Source organism: Asterias amurensis, chromosome 6, assembly GCF_032118995.1.
Source record: "Asterias amurensis chromosome 6, ASM3211899v1".
Classification (NCBI taxonomy): domain Eukaryota; kingdom Metazoa; phylum Echinodermata; class Asteroidea; order Forcipulatida; family Asteriidae; genus Asterias; species Asterias amurensis.
This window is the reverse complement of record NC_092653.1, coordinates 6,356,291-6,375,882: the sequence shown is the minus strand read 5'-3', so window position 1 is coordinate 6,375,882 and position 19,592 is coordinate 6,356,291. Positions and strand designations below refer to the sequence as shown.

Below are 19,592 nucleotides of genomic sequence, written 5' to 3'. Positions count from 1 at the left end.
ACCAATCAAAACACAGATATAGAATGCTTACGTCACTGCACGTTTATCCAATGAAACCAGGGCCCAATTACATAGAGCTGCTTAAGCACAAAATTTCGCTTAAGCAAATAAATCCTTGCTTAGTAAAATCAGATTACCGGCCAAGACTCCACTTAATTGTTATGCTAAGTAAACAACAGCTAAATACCAGTCACAAGCAATGTATATGGCATGAAATTTTGGCCAGTAACATGTGTAAAATAAGCGAGCTATTTTCGTGCTTAAGCAATTTTGTTGCTTAAGCAGCTCTATGAAATTGGCCCCAGTGTATCCAATGAAATCACTGGTTCTGAAAAGCAGGTAACCGTATTTATCCTTGCGGATAAAGACAGGGGCCCAGTCTATTAATTTGGCTTGGGTCAATTTCACGATAGTCCTAACTAAGATCTAGTACTAGGACTATTATTTAGGAGTTGTTAAAAACTGAATGCTATTTCTAAGTTAGGACAAGTAACTCGTCCTAACTCGTGATCAGACTAGTCTTAACTCCTTGTGAAATCCAACCGTTATGTTGTAAACAAGTTGAAGGCTGTCAGGTTGTCCACAATGTATTCTTTAGCTAGCACCTAGGAAAGGGCCACATCAAATATAACAACCGAACTGCATTGGAAGATAGATTAGTGTCAATTGTACTTTATTATATTTAATAATTATATTCACACATGGTGTTGACAATTGGCAGATAAAACACACAATCCATTTTTCCAACTACCCTACACATAAAAATATATAATAATACCATAGTTTAAATTGAATAATCACTCTTTTAAAACTACCCTTCTAACACTCAAACATTGGGGTTCACTCTTGTAAAAACCTAAAATAGGCTCGTCAATGATTAATAGTATTTTATGTAATATAGTATACACCATAAAACTTTGACTAAAGTTGACTTCACCCAACTATTACATACAGAATAATCATATCATGTTCAACATGGGGCACTGTACACTCCCCCACCCCACTGCCCTGACACCAACAACTAAGGTGGGGAATCTTATGCAAATTTGTTGACACACTTTTGTTGACACACTTTTGTTTGTATCTAATCAATGGGGGCACTTTAGATAACAAACTTTTCGTAAGATAATTACTACCTTTACCGTCTGTGTATTATACAGGGGTGAGAGTCATTACTAACAAAAAAGTTTGAAATTTCGATACAAATTCAAAGGTATGTTGAAATGCTGCCATTTCTACCGTTTGGTAACCCATGGGGTGTTAGATTCCAAGGAGCTTTTGGAAACAGTTTCCAAAGCACTAGAGAAGTTGATCAATGAGCAGGATTTCTTTATTTGTGGAAAAAAGTATTGTCTGATTTTTCTTCACCAGGCCGACATAAAAAGTCTGAATTCAGCCAAAAGTCTGAACAATCTCATCACTGATTATAGACGATGTGACCTCTGACGTCACACGAAAACCATAACATGATGCGCGCGCATACCGCCGGGCAAAACCTTTGGGTTTTGGCAGCCAGCAAGAAAGTGTACGCAATCTTACTGTGACTACGCAACTCAGTGCCCGGTGAAACATGACGTATATAGTGTTTTGTCAACAGGGGGCGGTTTGAATGTAAACATAGGTCACATCGTCTATAGAGGGCAAGATAATTACTACCTATACCATCTGTTTAACAGAACAAAATATTTAAATATTTCAGCTAAGCTCATTGTTCCTTTCAAACCATGAAATCACCCTGCTTATCTGAGATTTTTATAATAATTGCACAATGAATGTAAAGGAATTGCCACCGGTCTAATAGTGGGTAAGTTTGTAAGGGCATCTCTTTAAAAAGGGAAATGTTAAGTTCTACTAAAACATTTCAAGTTACACCAAGGCATGGAAACATTAATCTTGGCCTAACATTAATCCAGTAATAAAGCACTAGGGAAACTGAATGGGTAAACCTAAAATTTCAGGTTGAAAAACAAAATTTTCAAAAGCTAGATTTAACCTGTGACCTCCGGATGAAAGGGACAAGTTGCCTTGAATCGGTCGAGTTGGTCCAAAAAAAGCTTTTGAAACTCGTTATGAAATTCATATGGTTAGAAAGGTGTTTTAAAAGTAGAATACAATGATCCACATAATACATGCCTCGAAATTGCACGGTTTTCCTTATACGTCGTGAACTAACACATTCGGCCATTTTGTGGAGTCAAGTTTTGTTTTTTGCACAGTTATCCGAAGGTCCCAAGTTCAAGTCCCTCTCTAGTAAATATTTCTCTTTGTCAAACACCAAATTATTGATCACTTGTTTAAGATGGTAGGAAGACTAAGGAATTGGGAGGAAGACTAATCTGTCATTTCTAAAAGACATCATACAACGTTTGCTAAATCAACATTTTTTTTCTTCATCATTCCATATTAAATTTTGAACCGTTCGATTGTTTTAATCCTACATAAATGTAGATGTATACAATAAAACTAACATCTGAAATTTTACTTTGAAAGGTGGTCTAGCCTTTGAGTTATCGCAGAATGTGTCCCCGCTGAAAAAATAATCCTGATAATGATCATAAAAATGTTACCGTGGTAACGCTTCTCAGATTCACAATTTGGGGCATAAAATATCTTTGTACATAACCACATGACTTTGAAGTTTAATGTTTGCCAAAATGTTTTATACTATACAAAAGCTGCTGTAGGTTTTCATTGCCACTTTTCCCAATCACAGATGAAACCACGGGCATACATGGGTGATAACAGAGAAACAAGAATCTCTGAGACACTTTTTCAATCATCTCTCGTTAAATCAGACATTTAAATAGTTTTGTGGGAAAATAAAACACACTTCAAATGATTCTGAGGGTAAAATTATGTGTTCGGTCATTGAACAAAATAAAAAGCTGAAATTTTGTTGTTTTAACAGTTGGCAAGATCCTTAAGCCATAATGGGGTTTATATTTTACCGTTCAATTTTCCAAAACATTATAGGAATATGTCTTATGTGATGAGGAAGTGATTATCCAAAAGGGAAAAATGCTTAGCAATACTTTCTGGCTGTTCATAAAATCTGTGTAAAATTATTAAGTTAGCAGACAATACAGAATGGGATTAATGCTGACAAATAAAATAATACTGAATAATAAAAAATAAATGTAAAAGATGAATGCTGTATTTCAGAAACATAATTTCAAGTGAATAAATGATAATAGATGATCGTAGCTGTTCAACCCTTTAGAGAGAACCTTTCCCCCCAAGACATAGGCCCAGAAATGGTCGATGTTGTTACTGACCTAATAAACCGGGCCTAATTTCATGACTCTGCTTACCGCTGAATTCAGCATTTGCGATCACCATTCTTCGCTTACAGTACCAGCAAAACCTGCGCTTACGATATCTGCTTACTGTAAAAGCGTCGAATCTTCGCGCTAGCTGTGTAAGCAAAAAATGGCTAGTAGTTATGTGCCTCTTCAGGGCATTGGGTCAGGTGTCAAGAGTGTCAACAGCTTAAATGATTTCAACCCAATTGAAGCCACTCTCTGAAGGATTCAGCATTTCACAGCAAATCTAGGACAGGGGAGAAATCTTTCAGGAGGGTACAAAGTAGGGGGGGACAAAACTATTCAAGGGAGAGAAAAGTAACAAAGGGTAAGAAAGGATTTTTACTTTTCTGCATCTGCTGATGACAGGAGATGTTAATTTCTGTTAGTCTTGCCTCGTCGACATCTTTGCAGTCTGGAATCTTGAGCTTATTTAAGGTTCCCTCTCTTCTGTTGGTCCTGCTCGATTGCTTCGAACAGTGACTTGAAATTCCCAGCTCCAAAACCCTGTCAAAACAATTTAAAAAATAAAAAATAAATGTTGGCCAGAAATAATATAAACACCGATTTAATTTTAAAACCCCAACAACTATCTGCGCACTATCGTGCCAAACTGCCTCTCACCACAAAATGCCACAACCGGTGAACTCTCCTTCCTAACTACCTCTTGCCACAAAATTCTACAGGACACTGTATCGTCATAATACCAGCTGTACAAACATAACAACACCATGTATCCAATGGTGGTTTTGAGGATATGGTACTTTGTGGCAGTCCGTGTATTGACCCAATTTTTAGGAGTCAATGTTCCTGAAAGCACCAGACCCAGGATCGAGTGTTTCTGAGCAGCAGAGTATAGCCGTGTTCGAGTCCTGTTCTTGACATTACTGAATTGTTGAGACATTAACAACCACTGGTGAATAAATTGTACAGTCAACTAAAGTCACCTATGATGAGGAAAGGGTTGAAACATAAACTTGTAGTCCTGCATTCTCACTGAGCTGCTTCAGCAGAAAATATTGCTTGACAACATTCTGCTAAGCAGAAATGAGCAGGATACCAGTCACAAACTGTACATGTGATGTGGTAGTTTGGCTGGTAACCTTATTCTGGTAAGAAGAATTCTATTGTGTGCTTAGCTGCTTTTTGTGCTCACGCAGCTTATTGAAATTGCGGCTTTGGTACTTACTTCATGGCCGTGGCGTTGGATGACCTCAAGAAAGACGGTCGGACGATCCTGAATTGGCTTAGTAAAGATCTGAAGGAGATATCCTCCCTCATCAAAATCAATAAGGATGTTCAGTTTCTGAATCTGAAAGAGAAAAGGAAAGAGAAAAACACTCAAGATTTTCAAAAAACACTAGGTGCTGGGGTGTACTTAATAAGGACCAAGTCTAAGGCGGGGTCTTTTTTCCCACAGCCACAACCCTGCAAGGATTTAAACAACCATTCATTAATATCCAAGACAGTTTAGCTATTCCTATCTCTGAGAGTTATTGTCACACTCTGTCAGTTATTGTCACCTTCTGTCGGTTATTGTCTAATTCTGACAGTAAGTGTCACCTTCTGACAATTACTGTCACCTTCTGACAGTTATTATCACATTCTGACAGTTATTGTCACCTTCTGACAGTTATTGTCACCTTCTGACAGTTATTGTCAAATTCCCCCAGTTATTGTCACCTTCCGACAGTTATTGTCACATTCCCACAGTTATTGTCACATTCTGAAAATTATTGTCACATTCCCACAGTTATCAACAGCCTCTTACCATTTCCATGCTCTCAGTGATCTTTATATTAGAAAGCTTGAGCCGTGCATTGAGGTTCTTGTAGTACGAATCAGGAATTGTCAAGAAGTTCTGCCCTCTGGCTTTGAGGTTGGTGACCGTCTTGATGATGTCACTTGTGTTCATGGCAATGTGCTGCACACCAGCAGTTCCATAATAGTTGACATATTCCTGTTCGTGGGAACAATTTAAAAGATAAGTTAGGAATAAACTATGGGTGCATTCGATTAGACCCCCCAGGTCGACCCCGGTCTGCCCCGGTACGTTCGAACAGCTTTGAGGACATTCCAGGGGCTCACCCGGGTCAGCCCCAAGTGCCCTGCTTCTAGAACGGGTCACTTGGTCAAGAGGGTGAGTGATTGTTCGATTAGCTCTTGTCAGGGGGTCACCCGAGTGAGCACCCCAGGGTCAACACTGGAAGCTAATCGAACGCACCCTATAAATAGTAGTAAACTTGCGGTTACAACCATGTAACAATCCTCTTATGAGGGAGTTATGTTGGCTCTGAAAAGAGCCGGTTTGGTCTCAACGTTTTGAGCAGTACACTCTGCTCATCTTCAGAGCTTTCTCCTGAAGACAAGCAGAGTGTACTACCCGAACAGTGAGACCACACCAGCTCTTTTCATGCAAATCACCAAACCATGCAAATCTTCAAACATTATATCAGATAGGTTAGCTTTGCATTTTAATAATCAACATTTCTTTTTTTATAATGATCAAACATTGCATCTTCTTGGTGGCTTCCTGGAAATTTCAGGCCTGATACCTGATAGGGGCAACAAAGGCAACAGGCTTCCTGGTCATTGCCTTGGTGCCCTTGAAATGCTCCAGCAGATATTTACACAAGGGTGCCCTTTGCCGAGGAGAAAATGCAGATTCTCACAATGTTTTATACAATCAACAGCTCTCCATTGCTCGTTACCAAGTAAGTTTTTATGCTAACAATTATTTTGAGTAATTACCACACGAGTCTTAAGAAAAAAAACCCACCCAAAACAGGTCAGAAATTTAAAAAAATGTGTTACCTGAATCTGGCTCATCCGTTTGCCAGGGGCAGGTTCGTTGATTGGCATTTTGATCGTTTCTTCAAAGTTGGTAACAACGATGGACCGTAGAGAACTGTACTCTGTATGGATCTAGAGAAGGAGATGTGGTAGAAGGGTCAGGGAATTAATAAATAATTTGTATTAAATGTATATTTAATAAATATATATTTGTAAAAATTCTTACCTGTAAAAATTGTCTTAATATCGACTGCGGTGACGTTTTTTTATCAATAAACCATTTTCAATCCAATAATCATTCATTTCGGGTAAATCATTTCAAGCAAAAGGGTAACTTGACAAAAAGTCCAGTGCGAACAGCCAAGAAAAATTTCCAGCAGGTTACTTAACCGAGTCCAATGGATAGTTAAACCGGCCACCTTCTCCCCAGGTCAACTAATCTAGTAAAACTTACTGAGCCAAAAAGTCCAGTGCGAATACAATGGCCCTGTAAAACGAGCCAGTTAAACAGCAGTCTCACCCTGAAACTGTTATGTGGTTAGTTAACTACGTTAAATAATCCAAGTGCGGACACCACAAATATTTTGTATATATTAATCTAATGTGAACAGGGCTTAATGCATGGTTCATACTTCCTGCGAATGCTTCATGTGAAGCGAATATCATTGCGTCACAATTGGGAAAGGGGCGCGTGCCGATGATTGCGTCCCCAAAACTCGCTTCGCATTCGCGTATGATCCGGGCTTAATACTTGGTTTGTAACCCGCTGTCGCTCCTTTGCTCAGTGGAACTTTGTTACTTAGCATATAAAAAATAAAAATTGTTGTCACTTTACTCACCTGTGAATCATCAACTGACCAGAATCGATGGAACATCAAGTTCTTCTCATACCTATGGATAAGACATATGGAGGACATTTTATTTTATTTAATTAAAAATTCTATTTCACAATTGGTGCCAATAACAGGAAGAATAGGAAACGAGATGAGATATTACGTTTTAGATTTTGGAGGAAAACCCTAAATAGGGAAAACCCACACAACCAGATAGGGACTGAAAACCTAATCCACATGCAAATCCCCTGTCTGAGGTGAGATTTGAACTGGGGTCCACATCACAGCTGAAAGGCAGGGAAAGACACCAGTCACTGAGCTATTTTGGGGCCGATTTAATTGCAGTTGACCATTAAAGGGTTTTGATACCTTTTATAGGTCAAGCTGTTTGCCATGACTACTCACTGTGAGTGAATTTACGTGTAGAAGCTTCAGCTTCATTGGTCGTCAAGATTTTAAGAAGAAAAGAGTGATCAGTCGTCAAGATTTTAAGAATATATTAATTTTGGTTTTTACCCATACACTGATGTGTGTTAGCACTGTATACTCAGTACCTCCCCGATTCCTGTGAAAAAATATCACAGGCATATTACTCGGGTGGGGTATGAACCCACGACCCTTGCAATTCTAGAGCAGTGAGCGATTTAAGAAGAAAAAAAGTGAAAATCAAAGAGCAATGCTTTCAGGCGAGTTGCGTAAATACATTGTAGATGCTAAACTAGTTTTTCTTTTTCTGAGTGGAAAACTATTTTCCTGTCATTGTTAAAAGAAACAAGTCTAAAAAATTAGAGCACCTCAGCAAGTAATATTTTATTAAGGGAAAGCTTTCTATCATCGTTATCTTCAAACCGTATAAGTTTAAAAGAACACATTGCCTTGGATCGGTCGAGTTAGTCTTTGAAAAGCGTTTGTAACCATTTGTTATAAATGCATATGGGTAGAAAGATGTTGTAAAAGTAAAATACAATGATCCACACAAACGTGCATGAAATTGCACGGTTTTTCTTTTACCTCGTCGACTAACACGGTCGGCCGTTAATTTTATGGGAGTCACCTTTTTGACTCCCATAAATGGCCGACCGTGTTTGTCGCAAAGGAAAAGGAAAACCATGCAATTTCGAGGCAAATTTGTGTGGATCATTGTATTCTACTTTTAAAACATCTTTCCAACCATATGTATTTTATGAAAAAATGGTTACAAATGCTTTGTAGAGACCAACTCGACCGATCTAAGGCAACTTGTTCCTTTAATGTAAATCTGTGGACGTTGTGTTTTGTGTTGTAAAAAATATACCCAAAACTAAATCCCCATCATTACTACCATTTGTGATGTTTGAACTAACTCACCAATCAGCAACCGACTCCATTTCATCAGGTGGCTGGTTTCCAACAATGTGATCGATAAAGTTCAGGTCAACCACAGGCCTAAATATAACAAAAGAAAAAGTCATTATTATTTGTTCGGCCAAAACATCCAAAGTACAAACATGCATCAAAGTCAGTCAAGAGTCACGTAAATACGTTGTACATGCTTAAATAATGTTCGCCTTCTGAGACAATAACTATTTTTGTGACATTGTTTAACTCATTTCTCAAAAACTACAAAACCTCAGCAAGCAATATTTTAAGGGAAGCTTTCTTCATCTAAGATGAAAGATAAATTGTCGAACAAATACCAATCACAATGAAATGATCCACTATTTGTCCAGAGTTGTGTTGTTCTCTTGGCAATTCTGATCACTTGTCAGTGAAAACAATACTTCAATTCCTCTTTTCAAACATAAGATTGTGAATCATAAGATCTACTGCTATAGAGCTTGATCACGCTGTCACCATCTTGGTCATGTTCCCTGTTTCCAATGACAGTAATGAATGCTAACGCTCATTGTGCATGGCACCAGACTATTATTTTGTCCAGTCTCAGTTTGGTTACAATGAGTCGGAATAGATAGATAGATAGATTTATTTATTGTCCATGTCAAAAAACATAGAAACTTGACATCCACTGGCCAAATATACACAATCAATATATCAAAGCTATATAAAATACAAAATAATTTAAGTTAGAAATACAAAGCAACAAAAGACCCACACACTAAAACAACGCACCAGCCAAAACAACGCCAACCGGTCACATATAGGACATCAAGACAACAACAGGCTGGAAAACCCCCAGTCTTCTTACCCCCGTGTAGCCACCCGTGACCAGCTAATGCTGCCCAGACCAATTTAAAAGTGCAAACAATACATTTAATACAAGACCATGGTAAAAAGTGCTAACAACCATAGAAGTAACCTGCTAGCATAGGGCCACTGAATTTCTGCGAGCGCGGAAAACGGACGGAATTCGCGGAATCCGCCCTTTGAAACGGAAAACGGGATTTCAGAAAATTAGATTTTTTTTTTTTTTTCTTGACGCCAAAACTATTGAAATTGCATTCTTTAATAAGATTCTTTTTGTTAAACTAAAAAAGCATCAGAAATCAGACCAGCAAAAAGTACGAGATCGTAACCGTGGATTATTCTGTTCTACTTCACACCATCCTCTATGTTTACACACATGATGTACACACGTTAACATGGTTAAGCGAAGGGCATTATTCGCGGCACGTTTTTAACATTTTTTTTTACCCAAATTGCATTTTTATCCCTCTCTTTTACCAACAATAATACACAAACTAGCTTACCTATGATCTATAAGAACACATACAATGATTTTTCATCTCGGAAAGTTCTAAAATAAAACCGTAAACTGTCAACATTCTGTCGCCAAAGCGAAAACAAAATGGCTGACATTTTGTTTGTGGATGGAGCATTGATCTCCATTATACTGACTGGATAGGACATTGCGCTATGCTGCGTGCATAAACACGCAGCCCAACAATGGCAGCGCAATTCCTTCAAACGGGTAAATTAATGTGCACTTGGTCGGATTTGAGTCTGTCAGTTGAAGTTGTAAATTGAGAATAGAAATGGGGAGAAAACATGACGATCGATAGTTTGAAGTATGAAAAAGTTTCTGATTGAAATGCAATAAAGCAAACTAACTTTACATTTGTTTCTATCAAATGCCCTATTAGTATTATGATAATGATATTTAAAATTTCTAAACAAACACTCGGCCGAGAAACTGTATTGGGATTCAGGTACATGTTTTTTTTTATTCTTTCAGTTCATTGAAAAAATGGCAATAAACCATATAAAGACAAAACAAGAGTCGCTCCTACAATAAACAATTCGAGTAGGCACTAGAGTGAGAACCACATACTCGCTAAAATCGAGGGAAAAGAACAAGAAAGATGAAAACAAAATACAATGTGATAATTGAGAGTTGACTCCATTAACAAATTTAAACTTTTTATTGTTCAGCTTCTATTCATCATGTTAATTGAAAAACAATCCCAACAGCAAAACTTCCATAACCGTTTTACTGTTCCGCCAGAAATAAATATTTTTATTTTGGTCACAAATAACGAAGTCGGCTATTTCCGAGATGACTGATCCTCTCAACGAACTTGTATCGTCTGTACATAATTCGCATATACTTGTCGCTTTCCCGAACCTTTTAATTATTGATGCTATGACAAACATCTGTTGAAATCCGGGCTTCCCGTCCTCGTCGATTCCAGACAACCATCTGTAACGGAGCGAAAACAAAAATAGTATTGCTCGGTAAAAATAACAAATACTTGGCCTATAATAATTACTTTCATGAAAGATAGTTTAAATTTCCAGCTTATATTTGTAACGTTAGATATAATAATAATAATATGAATCGCTAAAAAAATGCAAAGGCCTACCTACTTATGGAAAGACAATCCCTTTGCCGACTCAGTTTTCCCTCCTCCAGTGATTGACAGCTGCGCACGACTTCACCATCAGCATTTTTAGTTTGTTTGATCCGATTCCAATTGCATTAATCCCCAAATGACAATTAAAAGGACGAAAACTTCTCTCTGCTTGCAGCAACTCCGTTTAAAAGTGTACAACTCATTTCGTGTGACGAACGGTCTTCACCCGTTTGAAAAAATACGCGCGCGGCCTGCGTTTGGACGCGATGTCCTATCCAGTCAGTATAATGGAGATCAATGGGATGGAGAACGGTCACGCCCATAGACTTGTTCCCAAGTCTTTGATCATGCTGAAACAGCGCCCTCTTGTGGATACACTCCTGTCATTAGCCTACAATGTGGCTGATGCAGAGAATCAACTGCAGTTTTAGACTTGGAATCAAGTCTATCACATCATGTGCATTGATACTGCAGTCACAGTGCAACCTTTTTACCCTGACTACATGTTTTCGTTTCATCGAACAGCAGTATACAAAATAATCCACAATTATAATAAAAAAAAGTTAGAGTATTTTTTTGAAATTTGTCAGTTCAAATGAACATTTTAATAAGTCAGCAGTGGAACTTATCTGAAATTTATTTTTATAAGTGTGTCCCTGGGTATTAAACAACCTTTTATCTAATTAAAAAAACATGAAACGGAATTTTTTGTGCCTGAAACGGAATTCATGTTTTTGCCAAACGGAATTTGCACTTTTCTGAAACGGAAAATCAGTGGCCCTATGCTAGCATTGTTGTTGAACTATGGAATGAAGTAATATCAAGATGACCACACCATGATAAAGGTCTATATAGCCAGGGCCATATGGAAGAGAGGTAGAGTAGGTAAGAATGGGATGGGGAAGAGATGTGGGTGGGAATGAGGAATGAGGAACGTATAGAAGGGGAGCAGATTGGGGAAGAGGGCAAGTAGGATACAACAAGCAGAGTTAAAGACAAGATAATCAAAAGTGAAAACAGAAGTGAAAACACTGTGACGGCAGTGAACACTATTGGTAATTACTCAAAATAATTATTAGCATAAAACCTTACATGGTAACGAGTTATGGAGAGCTGTTGATAGTCTAAAACATTGTGAGAAACGGCTCCCTCTGAAGTGACGTAGTTTTCGAGAAAGAAGTAATTTTCCACGAATTTGATTTCGAGACCTCAAATTTAGAATTTGAGGTCTCGAAACCAAGCATCTGAAGCACACAACTTCGTGTGACCATTGTTTTTTCTTCCATTATTATCTCGCAACCTCGACGACCAATTGAGCTCAAATTTTCACAGGTTTGTTATTTTATGCATATGTTGAGTTACACCAAGTGAGAAGACTGGTCTTTAACAATTACTAATAGTGTCCAGTGTCTTTAAGCTGAATGGGACAACATTTGAATGCTGCAGAATTATGATCAAGCAAGTTATTTTATACTCACAGAATTTTGTTGAGGGGGTCCTGAAACATCGGAGCTTTAAAACCGGGCAGGAATAGTCCCTTGTAGCCTTTCTTCTCCACAAATGTATGCGTCGTTTCACCATACTAAAATCATGATCACAAGTACAAGAAGATAATGTTTGAATAAATATTCTCATCGCTCTAGTTAGAGCCAAACAAGAAGAGAAGATGATGAAGAAATTTCAGTAGATGTGGGAGAAACCCCCAGAGAATTATTACAGGGAAAACCCACGCAGTCAAGTAGGGACTGAAAACCAAATCTCACATAGCAGAACAGGTTCCCCGGCCATATTGAGATAGACTTATCACTGCCTGTAAACCGGTCCCCTGCAAGTTTTCTGCTCAGCAGGAAAGAAAACATGCTAAGCGATTCCTTGTGCTCATATATCTTGGTGATACTGGGTTCAGTATTGTAGCTTGACCAACTTTATTGGTGGGCTCTAAATCCACTAAGGGTAAGCAGATCAAAAAAATTATTCATTATGTTTAGATACGGGGTCATCATTGCTTGAGTGCCATCTGTGAGAAATCCGTGCTGGGAAGCACAGTGCATTTTTCTCAAGAGTGCTGGGCAAAAATGTTTAGTTCTGGGCAGGCCCAGCCGGCACCACCCACCATGGCTACAACGCTGATTGGGTTTTTGTTGGTCCCTATACTTCCTTAGTTATTTTTTATTATAAAGACTCTGCCCTGCCCTCCTACCGTTTTGATTTTGGCAAACAAGACCGAACCATCTTCGTCAGATTCTTCCCACGGCTCTTTGACGACCGCAGCTCCTCTCTCAACTGCTTTCTGTGGTTCAATTGCAAACAATGAAAAAGTTAAAAGGTTTACAGAATTGGTAAAAAAAAAAATTGTCTTAGATCACAGCTTTACATTAAACTTAGCATTCTAATGAATGATGATAGTTGAAAACATCCTTTGAAATATTTCTGTCTGAAATGTCTTATTGGATGAGAAATAAATAAAATGAATTCCCCATTTGGATTTTATTGCACAGTGAGCATTTTATTCATGAATTCCCCATTTGGATTTTACTGCTCAGTGAGCATTTTATTCATTTCCCTTTTTTATCGATGTAATTGTAAAATGTGTACTCGGTTTACTATTTTCTCGTGACCCAGATGGCCGATCGATCTCAAACTTCTACAGGTTCGTTAGTCCATTTATATGGTGGATTACATAAAGTGCTTACACTGCCAGCAACTGTTTTGTTAGCAGAAGCCAATATTCTGTAATGTTCCTTTAATCAGACTGGAGAAACTGGTTTTTGTTACCAATCTTACATAGATAAAGAAATAGTTGTATAATAATGACAAGCTTGAGGAATACAAGCCACTCAGTCTTTTAAAACAAAATTCATAAAGTTCACAAAACAAATTTCTTAAAAATTGAAGAAGCTCCCGAAGAATGTCGCTGCATTTACCTTAAAAATAGATCTCAAATCCTCTACATTAAAAGCAATGTCTTTCACTCCGTCCCCGTGTAGAGTCTGATGCCTTCCCATTTCTGCGTTTAAAAATACAGCATTATTTACCTTGCTTGTGTGTTAGGCCGTGTCCCAGAACGACGGCTTCGGCTAGAGCTACGGCTAGATCAGCGCGTCTGTCAGGGTTGAAGAATAGGCAGAGGCATGCGATCTAGCAGTAGCTGTAGCCGAAGTCCTTGTTTCAGACCAGCCTTAATCTTAGAATAAGATCATTCAGTCAATTGAAAATAATTTAACAAGTTGTTTATTTTACAGAGATAACTTTATATTAGGCGCTATATAAATTAATATATATTCTTATCATTTACTAACATGTATTTTTTAAACAAAATTTTCATTAGACAGGAGTCATCAATAAGCCATAAGTCAGTAAACTATAATTTAGGGTAAAATTACTTGTATTACAAAGTATAGAAAAAATTTCAGAAATGCATGGACAAAAGGTGCAGCAAAACATGGAAATAAGCAACAGCAAAAGAGCTGGACATAAATTGGATTGCCTTTGTCAAAAACCCCAAATGTTGACCAAAATGCAAAATGAACATTCCATATAGAATTAAGGATATTAAATTATAATAATTATAAATAATAAACCCTATTTGTATAGCGCATATCACTGCAAAGTCCCTATGCGCTGGATAGGAAAAAAAGAAAAAAACAGTAAAAGAAAGCCTTACAGCCAAATATGACATAGAAGGTCACACAATGTGTATACAAATCCTTTGGGAGTCTGGACGAATGAAAAGCATACCAAGAAACACAAATATAAATGTTGACGTAAACAATATTTGTCCCCACTGAAAGGTCTGAACAGCTGCGCTTCTAAACAGAGTATGAATGGGGTCAGGGGTCGCCCATAAACCCTCCCCCCCCCCCCCAAAGAAAAAAAAAGAAAAAAAGTTGTACCCTTGAACATTATTCAAAGTTAACAATAATATAAATAATGTTGAACATTTCCAGTGCGCCAAGTCTGTCAATGGTGACACTCCTGGCGCAAACAACAAGACTCTACTAATACACAAGACAACAACCAACAATTTTGAAAGCTATGGTTTCTGAAATAGATACGTTTTGAGAAGTGTCTTAAACTTGAGACCAAGTATCTGCTTATCTGAGTTGAAGTGGAACAATGTTCCAAAGAGATGGCCCAGCATGTGAACAACAACAACAACAACAACAACAACAACAACAACAACAACAACAACAACAACAACAACAACAACAACAACAACAACAACAACAACAACAACAACAACAACAACAACAACAACAACAACAACAACAACAACAACAACAACAACAACAACAACAACAACAACAACAACAACAACAACAACAACAACAACAACAACAACAACAACAACAACAACAACAACAACAACAACAACAACAACAACAGCAATAAACAAGATTGATCAGAATGGTTGAAATAATGAATATATGAACCAATCGACTATTTCCAGCTAACCTTCTGTTACTGGTCCACTTGGGTTCAATGGAGATTCAAAGACGAACACAATCTGTAGAAATTGAAAAGGAAAAATAACATTCATTTATCATAAATTGTTTTCCAAGACTTTCAACAAAGTACATTGATTTACAAGGCTATGGGTCGCCAAGCAAAATCATGATATACAGTTTACGTCACGTACATGAATGTAATGTTTGTAATTTACATAGCGCAACTTTGAGTGGAGCTTAAAAACTCTAAATTTTTGATATTGTGGAGAAAACATATGGGGGTAAATATTCACTGAAGTTCATCTTCAGATCACATGAAAAACTAATGGCAGATTTGAAAAGCTTTGCAATTTTCCTTTCCAAAAACTGATTCCAACCAATTTGACCTAATGGTTGCTGATTTATGGTCGTTTGAATATCGGCAGTCGGGCTCATTTTGACTGAAATCAACAAGAAATAGCGTGCCGTAGTGCAAAAAAAAAAAATTTGGATGGAGCTGAAATTTGAAATTTGAGCTTGTTTTCCAAGATTGACTCTCAACATGAAACGATCCAACAAAGAATGAATTCTATTGTGTTCTCAACAAAGTACATTGATAAACCTCATAAACCAAATTGAGCAAATTTGAAGAGGGAAGGGTTTAAAATTTGTCTTTTTTTTGGGGGGGGGGGGAGGGGTGATTTGACACAGAATGACCTTAAAACAGTTTTAACTGGGGCAAAAATCAGAGACTGAGTTAACAATGCATTATCATTTTACAGTTTATCTAAAGAGTATTATAAGAAATATGCTGGTACCATCATCGGACATCCTCTCACTAGGAAAATAATGGCAGACTTTTATCCCATAGAAACATGAATAGTTTTAGCCTCATTAAACGATGCCCCTTGTCAAGCAGAGCAAAAGGCTACACAAGATGTATCAGTTGCTTCTCAAAAATAAGGGAATTAAAGGGTTGCGACGAGTTCTTTAACGGCCGTTTAAAACCAGCAGGGTCGTTGCCGTGTGATAAGGGCCTTTATTGCATGGCAACGATCCTGTAAGGTTTTAAACGGACGTTTAAGACAAGTCACTATTTTATTCCCATTCATAAATGCCTTAAAAAAGACAATTATAGACACTTTGACAATAGGTTTGTAAGTATTTTTTTCTAAAACTTTGTGAAGAATCTGTTTGATGTGCGTGCGTTGTGTGTACGCGCACGCGCTTAGAAATAGATTACATGCATCCGCTTAGAAATAGATTACACGCGCTTAGAAATAGATTATGCGCTGTTACTAATAGCTATGAATTACGCTTTCCGCATGATACAATTGGCGTACGCGCGCCCGACATGCGGAAGCCACTTGATAATACAAACAGTTTCAGCTGGTCATTATCAACCGTTAAACACCCCCATGTGATGCACTCTCCACCAAAAGGAGTAGCGAAACTGAATAATTAGGAAGAAAAAAAAGAATTGGTATGCACACACACGTGTGTGTGTTTTTGGGTTTTTTTCAGGGGAGGTTGTGATATAAAATAAACAGTGTCAACCCTTGTCAATTTTCAGCATCAATGGTCTAGAAACTGACTCACCTTATCCAGTTTGACAGCATGTGATGCTACATCTCTGCTTCCCGTTTCCAGACCTCTGTAGGCGTAGGGCTCAAAGCCCATACGACAACAGTAGTATGATGCTGCCTGCCAATCAAAATCAAAGGGAAACAAAAAGCTTTACTAATTGTTTGCAACTAAAATGGGGAAGTGATTAAAATAAGAAGAAAATAGATTTAAGAGATGTTAGTTTTTGGATTGGGGATAAAGACTAATTTTTTTGTTTACAGTCCCTTACCCTTAAACAACAAACCAGTGAAAAAGCCCTCTTTTACAGTGACCTTGAGGAAGGCACTAGGCGTCAAGGTTATTCCTTTCTGCATATACAAGGATGTTTTCAGAAGGACACTCAAGAGGACATCCTCCCACACCCCCGTGTAGATAATACGTATTGGCAAGCATGCCGACCATGATTCATACAATGATGTCAGTTTTTACGCACCCTAAGTTATCGTCTTTTGTTATCAGTCTTTTTGTCTTGTCGACACCTTAACTTCACCTTATTTCTTATGCACTTTGCCTGTGACGTCACTTCTGCACCATCCTAGTATAGCTATAGGTAGCTGACTAAGGATTCCACCATTGAAGATTGAAGATGTCAAAGAGCGCAGGCTAAATGTATTTCCTATTGGTCTGTGTTGGGGAATTAAATTGTTCTTAAAATTTCGCTGACAAAACAACACAAGTGCACTGACCTGTGCCATTAAGTACTACAGCAAAACACCAAAAAAATGTTATGTTGGCGTAACCCGACCTACCCTAAAAATATGGCCGACCCTAGAGATATTTATTGATAAAAATCTATTACAGACATAAAAATAAAATAATTGTCATCAATAAACTGTTTATTTTGTTGAGTGTAGCCTTGTTTTCTTTTGTTAACGTGTACTATTACTACCGGCTTAAACAATTAGATAACCTGTCATTTGGGAAAAAAGCAAAAAAAAATCCCTACCTACCTACCCTTTTTTTTCGGACCCGTTACGCCAACATAACATACTTTTTTATGTCTTAGGCAAGGGAGTCTTCATGACAAACAAAGTTTGTTTATCGTACTGTTGTACTATTGACAAAGTTTATACTGACACAAGCCCAAACAAAAGATGTTTGTCAGAAAAAGAAAATGAGAAAAATATTATTTCCAATGAAGGTTATTATAGGAAAGTTCTAAAATACTATAAAAAGGAAATAAGCAATACCCCAAAAACATGTATCCTCCCCTTACCAGTTTTCACGCTATTATGCCTTTTTCTTTGAATTGGGAAAAAAATAATGATGCCTTATATCAACCGATGCCCTAATTACCATCTTTTGTTAATATGAAGTATGCAAACATATATTAAAACTTGATGGACATTGAAATGTTCACACCACACACCGATCTTCGATGACTTCAACTGGCCCCATTTGTTTTGAGTTTTTCCTGTTTTCACAGCAAACAAGAAAGCATGGTTTCCCGGTAAAGCCATACATGGAAGAAACATCTGCAGTGACTACAAGTGTTCTTTGAGACCCTGTGTATGACTCTATAGCCAGCAGTTGTCTTCGTTTTATTCAAAATATCTTTTAATGAAATTTTAAAATTACCATGGTAATTTGCAAAAAATAACAAAAATTAATAATTTAATAAAAAGTGTGAATAATCATTGGCTTTCAAATCTGATTTTTATTTATTTGTTCCCCTTTTTTCTCTTAAAATTTATAATAAAGCATATAGATAAACAGTGATAATTGAATCAACAAGCTGATCGTTTAAATTTTAATATTAATAATAATATTGATCGGAGGGTTAAACAAAAAAATCTCCAAAAATATTAGAAAATGATATCAGGCACATGGCTTCTTTAAGCCTCTGTATTTTTTTTTCCAGAATGCTCAACAAAATATTCAGTCACATGATTTGATCATCATGAATTGTGAATTGAAATAGTGTTTGATGAAACTTTTTCGGTGGGCAAATATTTTTATATGGCCTCAACATTATGACATATTTTTGTACCTTGTAGAAATGCCTAAAATACCAAACTTTTTGCATTTACAAGTGCAAATATCCAGTGGAGCCTTACGTGTTTCTAAGTTTTGGTCAAGGGAAAGGAGACTCTTTGCTTGGCAAATAAAACCACACAATTTTTATCTAGGGACTGTTTACATCGCGCACAGAGAGGTAAAAGATTTGCCACGATTTTAGGGACACCTCGAAAACAGGACCTCCTACGATACAGAACTCCAAGTTGCTCTATGCAATACCAACTCCAACCTTTGCACACACCTCCAAAATTGACCAATCACAAACCAGTATAGCCGGTCACGTAGTATTTAATGTCTGCCATGCTAGCCATTTTCAGCACGATCATAGATATTTTGACCATGGATTTCCCAGTAAAAAGTTCAATCTTACCTGTTTAGCATTTCCAACCCAGAATGTCAAGTGATTGAACGCGATGAAGCGACCATTCTCTGGCTAAAATTGTAAGAAAAATCAACACATTTACTAAAGAAAAATCAGTTTAGCGAGCCTTTGAAACGACAAGAAAAAGTGAGTATTCCATTACCCACAGTGTAAAACTCAGACCAGCACTTGCACATTTCACAAACAAAAAATGCTATTGATTTTGCTTACCTTTGGGCCCTTGTTCGTGTACGTGGTCTGTAAAAAATACAAAGAAATTCAAGATTGTAAGACTGGTATAATAACGTCATGACACAAAAATGATGAAATATTGTTGCGAAATGAGAGAATACGTACCATTTTTATGTGTTTCGACGAGGAGAAAGAGTGATAAATCCTACTCTCGCTATGATATGTAATCTCGACCTCTAGTCTTTTGT

The 19,592-nt window shown here is 37.4% G+C and overlaps 1 protein-coding gene across 1 annotated transcript; it reads right to left on the bottom strand.

Annotated features, from left to right (window-relative positions):
• Positions 1-656: 656 nt before the first annotated feature.
• LOC139938747 (4-hydroxyphenylpyruvate dioxygenase-like) lies at positions 657-19,590 on the bottom strand. Its single transcript, XM_071934367.1, has 14 exons — positions 19,510-19,590; positions 19,384-19,410; positions 19,162-19,224; positions 16,746-16,850; positions 15,175-15,226; positions 13,644-13,726; positions 12,920-13,009; positions 12,198-12,301; positions 8,276-8,353; positions 6,935-6,986; positions 6,117-6,227; positions 5,074-5,262; positions 4,492-4,614; positions 657-3,809 (listed from the first exon to the last, which is right to left on the bottom strand). The coding sequence occupies exons 1-14, from the start codon at positions 19,510-19,512 to the stop codon at positions 3,732-3,734; spliced, it is 1,158 nt and encodes a 385-aa protein (XP_071790468.1). The 5' UTR covers positions 19,513-19,590; the 3' UTR covers positions 657-3,731.
• Between the last annotated feature and the right edge of the window lie 2 nt (positions 19,591-19,592).

Bases quoted from the DNA above. Each gene is read 5' to 3' on its own strand.
- LOC139938747 (XM_071934367.1), bottom strand. The intron at 13,010-13,643 runs GTAAATGCAGCG...ATTGAACCACAG, and splicing joins ATTTGAGATCTATTTTTAAG to AAAGCAGTTGAGAGAGGAGC. The intron at 8,354-12,197 runs GTGAGTATAAAA...TGTTATATTTAG, and splicing joins GACCCCCTCAACAAAATTCT to GCCTGTGGTTGACCTGAACT.